Source organism: Entelurus aequoreus, linkage group LG13 (assembly GCF_033978785.1).
Source record: "Entelurus aequoreus isolate RoL-2023_Sb linkage group LG13, RoL_Eaeq_v1.1, whole genome shotgun sequence".
Lineage (NCBI taxonomy): Eukaryota > Metazoa > Chordata > Actinopteri > Syngnathiformes > Syngnathidae > Entelurus > Entelurus aequoreus.
The window spans coordinates 19,883,860-19,897,541 of NC_084743.1; the positions used below are offsets into that span (position 1 = coordinate 19,883,860).

The following is a 13,682-nucleotide window of genomic DNA, read 5'->3' on the forward strand; positions in this document are numbered from 1 at the left end:
GCTGGTCCAGGCGCTCCCCTATTGACCCTCATTTGTAGACCCGGTGGGAGTCCAAAGAGGGGGCTCCAAGCTGAAAAGGGGAATCTGCAAATTATGTGTTGAAATCCAAGAGGAGCAAAGCCTTTTATCACATTTTGAATGCTGGCTGGGTTTTCTGCATGCTCCCAGATAATGATAAACACGCTCATACATTTCAACACAATAAAAATGCATTCATATATTCATATCAGCAACAGCTACCACAGACGTGGTACATATCTACATTTTTGATTGATTGATTGAGACTTTTATTAGTAGATTGCACAGTACAGTACATATTCCGTACAATTGACCACTAAATGGTAACACCCGAATACGTTTTTCAACTTGTTTAAAAGTCGTAAATAAATCCATATTGTATACTAGTGGTGTAACGGTATATACTGTCGTGACCCCAGGGTGCAGAGATGGACGGCAACGTGCAGGTTAAAGAGTTTAAAGGGGAATTGCACTTTTTTTTTTAGACTTAGACTTAAACTTAGACAAACTTTAATGATCCACAAGGGAAATTGTTCCACACACACTGCAAAAACTGAAATCTAAGAAAGATGAAATATCTCAAATAAGGGTGATATTTGCTTATTTTCTGTCTGATAAGATAATTCTTCTCACTAAGACCCACTTTTATTCTTTGGCTTTTAACACTGCGTGAGTTATGTGGTCTTCTGTCCTCTGTTGTCTTGTGTGTTTTTTTTAAAAATAAATTTTGATGTCTATTTTACTGTTTTAATTGGTTTTACCCTTTAAAATCGTTTTTAATCATTTTTATTTTTTTAATTATTTTTTTTAAATTTAAATTATTTTTTTTTTTAATATAGTCTCTGTATTGGTTTTCTATTCATTTATTCTTTGTTTTTATTCAGTCATTGGTGTAGCATAATATTGTTTTTAATATTGTTTTTAACATGGCTGTGCAGCACTTTGGAAACATTCTTGTTGTGTAAATGTGCTATATAAATAAAGTGGATTGGATTGGATAGGCAGATTTTATGTGAGAGTGATTTACTTGTTTTAAGGGTTTTGGTCCTAAATGATCTCAGTAAGATATTACAGCTTGTTGCTGAGATTTTATGACCTATATTGAGTAAAACATGCTTGAAACTACTTTTGTCCAAATGTCTAATAACACACCCAGCAATGGTGCACAGGAAGGCGGGAAAGACGAGGGGAAAAAGTGGCCAAAATGGTCAAAAGTCCCAATTTTGTCCAAAATACCTCCCCGGGTTCCAGTCCCACGAGTCCCGCCGCCGGCCGCACAAGTCCCGGGATGCAAAAAATGTCCAAAACGCACCCAGCAAAGTCCCACTGGAAGTGGGGGAGAAAAGTGAGAAAAGTCGGCAAAAGTCCCCCAAAATGTTCAAAATACCTACCCAGGTTCGAGTCCCACAAGTCCCGCCGCCGGCCGCGCAAGTCCTGGGATGCAGAAAATGTCCAAAACGCACCCAGCAAAGTCCCACGGGAAGTGGGGGAGAAAAGTGAGAAAAGTCGGCAAAAGTCCCCCAAAATGTTCAAAATACCTACCCAGGTTCGAGTCCCACAAGTCCCGTCGCCGGCTGCACAAGTCCCGGGATGCAAAAAATGTCCAAAACGCACCCATCAAAGTCCCACGGGAAGTGGGGGAGAAAAGTGAGAAAAGTCGGCAAAAGTCCCCCAAAATGTTCAAAATACCTACCCAGGTTCGAGTCCCACAAGTCCCGTCGCCGGCCGCACAAGTCCCGGGATGCAAAAAATGTCCAAAACGCACCCATCAAAGTCCCACGGGAAGTGGGGGAGAAAAGTGAGAAAAGTCGGCAAAAGTCCCCAAAAATTTTCTAAATACCTACCCAGGTTCGAGTCCCACAAGTCCCGCCGCACAAGTCCTGGGATTCCAAAAATTTCCAAAACCCGCCCAGCAAAGTCCCACGGAGAGGGGGGATAAAAGTTGGAAAAGTCGGCAAAAGTCCCAAAAATGTTCAAAATACCTACCCAGGTTCGAGTCCCACATGGAGTGCCGGGTGTGATTTTTGAACATTTTTCCAACTTTTCTCACTTTTCTCCCCGCCTTCCCGTGGGACTTTGCTGGGCGCGTTTTGGATATTTTGGGCATCCCGCCCGGCGGCGGGACTTGTGGGACTCGAACCTGGGTAGGTATTATGAACATTTTTGGGACTTTTGCCAACTTTCCCAACTTTTACCCCCCCTCCCCGTGGGACTCGGCTGGGTGTGTTATGGACATTTTGGACATCCCGGGACTTACGCGGCCATACATAAGATTTTTTTGTTAGTGTTTTACTTATTTTAAGTGTTTTGGTCCTAAATGATCTCAGTAAGATATTACAGCTTGTTGCTGAGATGTTATGACCTACTGTATATTGAGTAAAACATGCTTGAAACTAGAATATCAAGTGATGCAAAGCTGTGTCATCAACACTCACAAGTATAAAACTACTTTTTTAATAATTTCTTATTTCAAACATGAAAAAAAAAATCATGACTTTGACACAATTGTGTCTCATAATAAAAACAGATGACAGCCAAATGGACTTTGCTGTTTTATTTTCAATGAAACAATAGAAAATACGTACTCATATAGTAGTACAGTTGTTATTAGTGAGAATATACTTATTTTAAGGTATTCTTGGGTTCATTGAAGTTAGCTAATTTTACTTGTTTTGGAAAGTCTTGACAAGCCAAATTTTCTTGTTCTATTGGCAGATAATTTTGCTTAGTTCAAATAAAATGCCCCTCATTTTTGTATTTTTTTTTCTTGTTTTTGATCACTGACTTTTTGCAGTGCACACAGTAGCTCAGTTGCAAAGGATGGAAAGTGTAAGGATGGAAAGGACAATGCAGGTATAAAATAGACAAAAAATGTACCGTAGTAGCATAATAAAATATAACAGATATGTAATATTTACATAATATATGTACAGTATATGATAATTACTGATATATTATATGATATTATACACTGCAAAAACTCAGTGTTCAAAAACAAGAAAAAAAAAATAAAAAATTGGGTATTTTATTTGCTCATAAAAGTATTAAGAATACTTCTTTTTTTTCCCCCTTTACTTTCAATGCTTGGATCTCAACATCAACTTTAGATCTATTCATTGATTATATGTTTTTTTTGTTCATTTTATGCTTTGTCTCAAAAAAAAAAAAAAAAAAAAAGGTTTGATTGGGTAAACAATACATGCAAAAAATTTCCCCAAAACATTTCACATTTCTGCGGGCCACACTTTGGACACCCTTGGGGTGCATTAACTGCATATGAATTCTATAAACCTTTTATGTTTGAGAACTCTACACAGCACACTGCAAAAAGTCAGTGTTCAAAAACAAATAAAAAAATACAAAAATGAGGGGTATTTTATTTGAACTTAGCAAAATTATCTGCCAATAGAACAAGAAAATTTGGCTTGTCAAAACTTTCCAAAACAAGTAAAATTAGCTAACCTCAATGAACCCAAAAATACCTTAAAATAAGTATATTCTCACTAATAACAAGTGCATTTTTCTTAGTAGAAAAAAAAAGAGACCTATGTTAAAAAATATTCTTAAATAAGTAAATGCTAGTGCCATTATCTTGACATAATGATATGCGCTCGGCATCATTTTTTTTTTTCATGCTTGAAGTAAGAAATTATTACTTTAAAAAAGTAGTTTTATACTTGTGAGTGTTGATGACACAGTTTTGCAACAGTTGATATTCTAGTTTCAAGCATGTTTTACTCAATATAGGTCATCAAATCTCAGCAACAAGCTGTAATATCTTACTGAGATCATTTAGGACCAAAACACTTAAAACAAGTAAAACACTCTAACATAAAGTCCCGGGATGCCCAAAATGTCCATAACACACCCAGCCGAGTCCCACGGGGAGGGGGGGTAAAAGTCCCAAAACTTTTCAAAATACCTACCCAGGTTCGAGTCCCACAAGTCCCGCCGCCGGCCGGGATGCCCAGAATGTCCAAAACGCGCCCAGCAAAGTCCCACGGAAGGCGGGGAGAAAAGTGAGAAAAGTTGGTCAAATGTTCAAAAATCACACCCGGGTTCGAGTGCCACAAGTCTTAAGACTTGTGGCACTCCATGTGGGACTCGAACCTGGGTAGGTATTTTGAACATTTCCGGGGACTTTTGCCGACTTTTCTCACTTTTCTACCCCACTTCCCGTGGGACTTTGCTGGGTGTGTTTAGGACATTTTTTGCATCCCAGGATGGGACCCATGGGACTGGAACCCGGGGAGGTATTTTGGACAAAATTGGGACTTTTGACCATTTTGGGCGCCTTTTCCCCTCTTCTTCCCTGCCTTCCTGTGCACCATTGCTGGGTGTGTTTTGGTCATTTGGACAAAAATAGTTTCAAGCATGTTTTACTCAATATAGGTCATAAAATCTCAGCAACAAGCTGTAGTATCTTACTAAGATCATTTAGGAGCAAAACACGTAAAACAAGTAAAACACTCTAACATAAAATCTGCTTAGTGAGAAGAATTATCTTATCAGACAGAAAATAAGCAAATATCACCCTTATTTGTCCCACGGGAAGGCGGGGAGAAAAGTGAGAAAAGTTGGTCAAATGTTCAAAAATCACACCCGGGTTCGAGTGCCACTAGTCTTAAGACTTGTGGCACTCCATGTGGGACTCGAACCTGGGTAGGTATTTTGAACATTTTCGGGGACTTTTGCCGACTTTTCTCACTTTTCTCCCCCACTTCCCGTGGGACTTTGCTGGGTGCGTTTTGGACATTTTTTTCATCCCGGGACTTGTGCGGCCGGCGACGGTTCTTGTGGGACTTGAACCTGGGTAGGTATTTTGAACATTTTGGGGGACTTTTGCCGACTTTTCTCACTTTTCTCCCCCACTTCCCGTGGGACTTTGCTGGGTGCGTTTTGGACATTTTCTGCATCCCAGGACTTGCGCGGCCGGCGGCGGGACTTGTGGGACTCGAACCTGGGTAGGTATTTTGAACATTTTGGGGGACTTTTGCCGACTTTTCTCACTTTTCTCCCCCACTTCCCGTGGGACTTTGATGGGTGCGTTTTGGACATTTTTTGCATCCCGGGACTTGTGCGGCCGGCGACGGTTCTTGTGGGACTCGAACCTGGGTAGGTATTTTGAACATTTTGGGGGACTTTTGCCGACTTTTCTCACTTTTCTCCCCCACTTCCCGTGGGACTTTGATGGGTGCGTTTTGGACATTTTTTGCATCCCGGGACTTGTGCGGCCGGCGACGGTTCTTGTGGGACTCGAACCTGGGTAGGTATTTTGAACATTTCGGGGGACTTTTGCCGACTTTTCTCACTTTTCTCCCCCACTTCCCGTGGGACTTTGCTGGGTGCGTTTTGGACATTTTCTGCATCCCAGGACTTGCGCGGCCGGCGGCGGGACTTGTGGGACTCGAACCTGGGTAGGTATTTTGAACATTTTGGGGGACTTTTGCCGACTTTTCTCACTTTTCTCCCCCACTTCCCGTGGGACTTTGATGGGTGCGTTTTGGACATTTTTTGCATCCCGGGACTTGTGCGGCCGGCGACGGTTCTTGTGGGACTCGAACCTGGGTAGGTATTTTGAACATTTTGGGGGACTTTTGCCGACTTTTCTCACTTTTCTCCCCCACTTCCCGTGGGACTTTGATGGGTGCGTTTTGGACATTTTTTGCATCCCGGGACTTGTGCGGCCGGCGACGGTTCTTGTGGGACTCGAACCTGGGTAGGTATTTTGAACATTTCGGGGGACTTTTGCCGACTTTTCTCACTTTTCTCCCCCACTTCCCGTGGGACTTTGCTGGGTGCGTTTTGGACATTTTCTGCATCCCAGGACTTGCGCGGCCGGCGGCGGGACTCGTGGGACTGGAACCCGGGGAGGTATTTTGGACAAAATTGGGACATTTGACCATTTTGGCCACTTTTTCCCCTCTTCTTCCCCGCCTTCCTGTGCACCATTGCTGGGTGTGTTTTGGACATTTGGACAAAAATAGTTTCAAGCATGTTTTACTCAATATAGGTCATCAAATCTCAGCAACAAGCTGTAATATCTTACTGAGATCATTTAGGAGCAAAACACTTAAAACAAGTAAAACATTCTAACATAAAATCTGCTTAGTGAGAAGAATTATCTTATCAGACAGAAAATAAGCAAATATCACCCTTATTTGAGATATTTAATCTTACTTAGATTTCAGTTTTTGCAGTTTGCCCCGACATGTGGACAAGAAGAAAGCAGTTGGGTCGCCATTGTTTAGTAGGGGATGAAGAACATGGCTACGGGCTGGAACTATTAGAAGGAACTTCCACTTCCTGAAGATAAAATAATAATTCACGCTGTTAAAAAAATGTTAGTGTTGCACCTTCCTGAAAAGAAAGCATCGGGGCCAAAAACACGACCCGGGCGTATTTTTTTTATTTGACCTGCGGCTTATTCCAAGGATAAAATGTAACATATTATTTGATATAACATTCATTTGATTGGTCAGTTATAACACGAAACTTTCAAAGCTTATAAATACCTCAACTTAAGAGTACCTTAACTTACGTGTATTTATGAGATGTGTCTATGCTTTAAATTTGAGGCATAAAACTACGTTACGAGCCTCCCAAAACACCCGGGTCGAATTAACAAGTTTACACTCCCAACAAGTGTTGTCCCGATACCAATATTTTGATATCCGGTACCAAAATTATTTTGATACTTTTCTAAATAAAGGGCACCACAAAAAATGGCATTATTGGCTTTATTTTAACAAAAAATCTTACGTTACATTAAACATATGTTTCTTATTGCAAGCAGTGAACATACTTTTATTAGTAAGTAAACAAACAAAGGCTCCTAATTTAGCTGCTGACATATGCAGTAACATATTGTGTCATTTATTATTCTATTATTTTCTCAAAATTATTAAGGACAAGCGGTAGAAAATGAATTATTAATCTACTTGTTCATTTACTGTTAATATCTGCTTACTTTCTCTTCTAACATGTTCTGTCTACACTTCTGTTAAAATTTAACAATCACTTATTCTTCTGTTGTTTGGATACTTTACATTAGTTTTGGATGATACCACAAATTTGGGTATCAATCCGATACCAAGTCGTTACAGGATCATACATTGGTCATATTCAAAGTCCTCATGTGTCCAGGGACATATTTCCTGAGTTTATAAACATAATATACATTTAAAAAAAAATAAAAAATATCGACGTCATCATAGTATCAACTAGATACGCTCTTGTACTTGGTATCATTACAGTTGATGTTAGGTGTAGATCCACCAATACATATGATGCCAGTGAGCTACGGTGTGTAGTGAAGCATGTTTAGCTATTCCTCATCCTGCAGTGATAATGATACTTGTAAGAAACTTAATTTATTTGTCGCCATGGAGACAAGGATTAGTGATTTAGAAGTAGCTAAAACACTGCCGACTGCGAATGGACTAGCTAGCCATGTCTTGAAGCACCTCTTTGGGCGTTTCAGTGTTATAACTTCACCTTTATCGTTAGTTTTTAAGCCAAAATGCGTCCGTTCTCCCTTTTCTGTCTACACACTGTCTGTTTGTAAGTACTCTGTGATTGTGCGCTGCCGAACATGCTCCCCTGCTCTTAAAACAGCAATGTCATGACGTCACGACGACTGAGGGGCGGGTGGACCCGTACTTTTCAGAGGCGGTATAGTACCGAATATGATTTATTAGTATCGCGGTACTATACCTATACCATATAGCAACCCTACTCCTAATTGAGCAGCCTTCCCTCCTCCGTAACTCGGCTTATTGTACATGTTGGATCTAATGACGCTCCTGGAAAATTATTATTTCTGTATTACAAAATAAAGGTGATTTTTTTTTCTCTCAATGTGGCTGCCCGTGTCAAGTTATTTCCCCAACCTCCTGGTTGCAGTCTGCCTACCTTCTCTGCATCCTGCGTTCACACAAACCGTCGACATGCGACATCATCACAATGCTTTATCTGTATTTATATTTTTTTATCGGAGAATAACTTGCTATTAGATTGCAGTTTTTGTATGTTTCATTTCTAAATAATAATAATAATAATGATAATAGATTTTATTTGTAAAAAAAAAAGCACTTTACATTGAGTAAACAACCTCAAAGTGCTACAGTGTATTAAATAAAAATAAAAATAAAAAGATAATAAAAAATAAATACAAATAAAAACTAGAACAGCCAAATAGCTAAAACTAGTATGCATATATCTAAAAAAAAAAAAAGATTTTTTAAAAAGAAGGGTTTTTAAGCCTTTTTTAAAAGTATCCACAGACTGGGAGCGGCGGAGCAGAAAGCCCGGCTTTGTAGCTTTGTCCTCGGAGGTTGGAGGGGGTTAGCCTGAATAGCTGTTTGCATTTTCGTCACGGACTGTACCGAATATGAACCGTGACCTTAAAACCGAGGTACACCCCAGACCGTGATTATGTTGCACATTAGTAAAGTTTGCACCTTGTGGGACATAAATACTCTACTCTACTGTTCTCGGTGCATCATCTGTTGATTTAAACCAGAGCTTTTATTTTTGTAGATATCAAGGACATTCCTGGGTAAAATTGCCTTAAGGTTAATTTGAACAAACATCTAAGTATTGGAAATAAATCAAGTTGTACAAAAAAAGGGCACTTTTTAAAGCAGACTTCATTGCATGTTACATAATGTATATTAATTCATACAGCCTGTCAGATGTGTTGTGCATGTATAACACTTGTATTGACCTCCCTGTTTGGAAGATTGTTATGATATGCGGGGTTAATCATTCTCTACCCTTTTTTTTTTTTTCTTCCTTAGTGTGTCGAGTTGCTTGCCACAAGAAATGTGAACCCAAGGTAAGTTTTTTTTTTACTTCTTAAAACAGGTTATTGACCCGAAGACGCACACAAACAGTTGAAGGGAAAATGTCACAGTTGAGGAGACGTCATATTAATGCTTGTGTGCATGCAGGTGCTGTACTTTGGACATTTTATGTCCCGCAAAATCTTTTGTGCTGTGCGAGGAAGCATATTGTTTGCATTTTGTTGACATTAATACCGATATTCTTGGTCGATACCAATATTTATTGGTACTCCTATCAGTAATGTATGTAATTTGGTGTAAACAAAGCCATGAAATGATGTAAAAAAAAAACATGTTTTATTAACACAAGAGAGGGCAACACAAGCAACATTTACCTTATAAGCCTTTAAGGCAGACCTGGGCAAAATATGCGGACCATTATGATTTTCAATCCGGCCCACCGGACGTTTTACATACTTTTTTTTAGCACTTTAACATCAAAACTGTAGCCGCCATTATGATGATCAGTTATGTTTTTATTTTATTTAATTTTGTATTTTTTATTATTATTTTAAATTTTGTATTTTTTTATTTTGTATTTTTAATTATTAATTTTAAATGTTTTAATTTTTTTAATTTACATTTTTAAATTTTAAATTTTTTAATTTAAATTTTTTTTATTTTTAATTTTAAATTTTAAATTTTTGTATTTTTTTTTTGTATTTTTGTATATTTTATTTATATTATATATATATATATATACATATGTCCTGTTCAGCTTCTCAGGCAAATCATATTGTTGATGTAGATGCCCGTATCGGCTGTACAAATGTACTTTACAAAAGAAAAGTGTTGTTTTTAAGTGCCGTTTTTAAATGACCGTAAGTCTTGGACTATAGAAAGTATTTCAATGGTCGAAATCTGCGCTTTTGGGCGTTATAGGAGTTATTACGGTAATCTACATCACAGCAGTTCGTACCAGGAACAAAGCAGAGTGAGCAAAATATGCTGCCCGTTTTACATACTTTTTTTTAGACCTTTATCATCAAAACTGTAGCCGCAATTATGATGTTCAGTGCTGTTTTTATTATATTTTATATTTTATTATTATTTTTTATTTTGTGTTTTATCATTTTTAAATGTAAATTTTATATTTATTTATTTTTTTTTTTTAATGTATTTTTTTATTTGTATTTGTATTTTTATTTTTATTTTTATTTTTATTTTTATTTTTATTTTTATTTTTATTTTTATTTTTATTTTTATTTTATTTTTAAATTTTTTTATTTGTATTTTTTTATTTGTATTTTTTTTTAAATTATTTTTTTTTAAAAATTGTGTTTATTTATATATATATTTTTTATTTTTTTATTTTTTGTCCTGTCCAGCTTCTCAGGCAAATCATATTGTTGATGTAGATGCCCGTATCGGCTGTACAAATGTACTTTATAAAAGAAAAGTGTTGTTTTTAAGTGCTGTTTTTAAATGACCGTAAGTCTTGGACTATAGAAAGTATTTCAATGGTCGAAATCCGCGCTTTTGGGCTTTATAGGAGTTATTACGGTAATCTACATCACAGCAGTTCGGACTAGGAACAAAGCATAGTGGGCAAAATATGCTGCCCATTAAGACCGGACGTTTTACATACTTTTTTTTAGACCCTTTATCATCAAAACTGTAGCCGCAATTATGATGTTCAGTGCTGTTTTTATTATATTTTATTTTTATTTTTTTTTATTATTATTTTTTATTTTGTATTTTATAATTTAAAATTTTTTAATTTTTAATTTTTAATTTTTAATTTTTAATTTATTTTTATTTTTTATTTTTTTATTTGTATTTTTTCATTTGTATTTTTTAAAAATTATTATTTTTTTATAATTTTTTTTTATTTACATATATATTTTTTATTTTTTATTTTTTTGTCCTTGTTGTTGATGTAGATGCCCGTATCGGCTGTACAAATGTACTTTACAAAAGAGAAGTGTTGTTTTTTAAGTGCTGTTTTTAAATGACCGTAAGTCTTGAACTATAGAAAGTATTTCAATGGTCGAAATCTGTGCTTTTGGGTGTTATAGGAGTTATTACGGTAATCTACTTCACAGCAGCTCAGACCAGGAATAAAGCAGAGTGGGCGGGGTTTGTTTTCAGAGCAGCCAGCCCGAAAAGCTTGTGTCAGAAACAAATGCGGAAGCAGATTTTTACAACTAATTTTTGCATAAAAGTGATAAATATCATATTGTAGGTGTTTATTACACTTTGCATACATATTTTGCTGTTTGTTACATTTTGGTTGTGTTTTGCTTGATTGTAAAAGAGGAGCTGGTCTGAGATGTCCAAATGTTGTTAATATTCAGTGTTTTACTGTTCATAGTTAATATTGCAAATCCCACTTTCTTTATTTTAATGTACATTTTGGCTGTCTTATTCAGTAAAAAAATGTAAAATTCCATTCCGTTTTGTTTTGCGATGGTCTGTCATAACTATTTTAGAACTCTATTGGACATTGTGACTTTTGATATTAGTGTTCCTGGAAAAAAGGGACACCAAACACACATACTGTCCAGAAAATTATATATACACAGCTAATTGTGTATATATCATTTATACACACACACATACACATGGGCCCCCCAGACACATTTTTTCTCTCAATGTGGCCCCCGAGGCAAAATATTTGCCCAGCTCTGCTTTAAGGGGAACTGCTGTCTTTTGGGGGAATTTTGTCTATCATTCACAATCCTTACGTAAAACAAGAACACTTTATTCTTTGTTTTATGCATTCTAACTCGTAAAATACAGCAAGTGGCTAACGATGCAGCCTCTGAGTTGGTGAAAGTGAATTCTAAGTTATAAATCATGCGTCTCACCTGGATAGTAGAAGTATGTGGACATAAACCGAGAAGTTAGTTATTACTTTGATATTCAACTTAGTGAGATGGGGAGAAAGACACAAAAAAACACTGTTTTGCGAACATTTATTTATTTTTTACCTTCATGAGGATTGTGATTAATTCTTCATCTAAACGGGAAGATACAAACATCCCATCAGTCGGCATCCCAGTGAGAGCAGACATTGAACAGTAATAGATTGTTTTATTATTTCCGTAGTTTGTATATTTTGTTTAGCACTTAGCAGTATTGCTACATGATGCTTAGTGTTTCACTAAAGCTGGATCTGTTTAGCACAAAGCTTCTAAAACTTGTAGCTCATCCTCTTTATATTCAGGCTCAAAAATATAAGGTTCTGGATCTTAATTTGTCCCAAAGTAGTCTTTGTTGTCCCTAACCCAAATTCCCGATTTTCCCGGAATTTTCTCCAGATTGACAATGAATGGGCCTTATACAATCTACTGCATATCCCACATTTCTCATCCGATTTGAACGGTTCCAACATCCACACACTCCTCTCACCCTGGAAATTCAAGCCAGCATCTTTCCCGGTTCCAAAAATTCCCAGATTACCCGGAATTACCAGGAATTTGAAAAAAATGAAAGGGCAATATACAAAACTCTCCATATTCCACATTTCTTAACCAATTCGAACCGTACCAACATCCACACACTCCACTCACCTTGGACAATCAAACTACCATTTTCCATGTTCCAAAAAATTCCAGGAATTCCCAGTTTTCCAAAGCCCTATTTTCACCTCTTCCTGGAAAGTTTTCCAAGTCCACATTTTTCCACCGTTTTTGAACCATTCCACCTTCAAAACATTCCTCTTAGTTGGGGCAACAAAAGCTTCAATTTTTTCCCCTGTACAATTTCCCGGTTTTCCTGAAATTCCAGGAATTGTGAAATATATTTGTATTACCTATTCTGTGTTATATGTGTTTTATGTTGCACAATTGCACCAAGAACAATTCCTAGTTTGTGAACCCGTTCTCAAACAATGGCAATAAAAACTATTCTGATTCTGTTCTGATACCCATTTTCAATTCAAACTGTTACTTTGTCAACATTTTTCAATCGATTCCAAAAATTCAAATCATATCCTATCATCTAGGACAATTGTGGTAGTATCAATATTTTCAAAAACTCCTGGTTTTCCCAAAATACCCACTTTTTAAGGAAATCCCCATTCAAATGAATGGACGTATTCACAGTTCTACAATGCCCCACATTCTCAAAATGTTGCGCCATTTTTAAACCCGATTCCGACCTATCAACCATCCACGCAAAACATTTTTTTCCCTTTCCCAAATTCCCGGTTTTCCCTGAATTTTCTCCAGATTGACAATGAATGAGCCTTACACAATCTACTGCATATCCCACTTTTCTCATCCGATTTAAACCGTTCCAACATCCACACACCCCTCTCACCCTGGACATTCGAGCCAGCATCTTTCCCGGTTCCGAAAATTTGCCGATTACCAGAAATTTCTTCCCCATAAAAAAAATGAATGGGCAATATACAAAACTCTCCATATTCCACATTTCTCAACCGATTCGAACCGTTCCAACATCCACACCCTCAACTCAGTTCCACTCACGGAATTGCAAATTCTAGTTATTGTGTACTATTGACTTTGTTTTGCTCAACCTTTTGTATGTGATAAAAGAAAATAGGGAATAATTTTAAATATTGTGTTGATATTATTAAACTGTCAAAAGCACTCACCATAAATGCAATGAAAAAAATTACAGTTTATACATGTGATCGGTATCAGTATTGGTATCGGCGGGTTTCACTTATGGATGATCGGTATCGGAATCGGCAGTTATAAACCCTGACCGGAACCTCCCTGATATCAGGCCATCGTTTGATTTGTGTAGTTTTGGAAGAAGTGTATGTAAAAGTTGAAGAACACATACCTACTGTACGCATACACCTGCTTACAGTACATACTGTAGAGTACACAGCAGCCTTCATTT

At 37.1% G+C, this 13,682-nt stretch overlaps 1 protein-coding gene across 7 annotated transcripts in view; it reads left to right on the plus strand.

Moving 5' to 3' along the window:
• Nucleotides 1–13,682, plus strand: part of tns1b (tensin 1b) — a 395,112-nt gene that overhangs the window by 130,385 nt on the left and 251,045 nt on the right. For all 7 annotated transcript variants that reach the window (XM_062067553.1, XM_062067556.1, XM_062067557.1 and 4 more), the window contains exon 3: nt 8,820–8,857. In XM_062067553.1, coding sequence (XP_061923537.1) covers nt 8,820–8,857 — 38 coding nt within the window. The remainder of the gene's footprint in view (nt 1–8,819; nt 8,858–13,682) is intronic.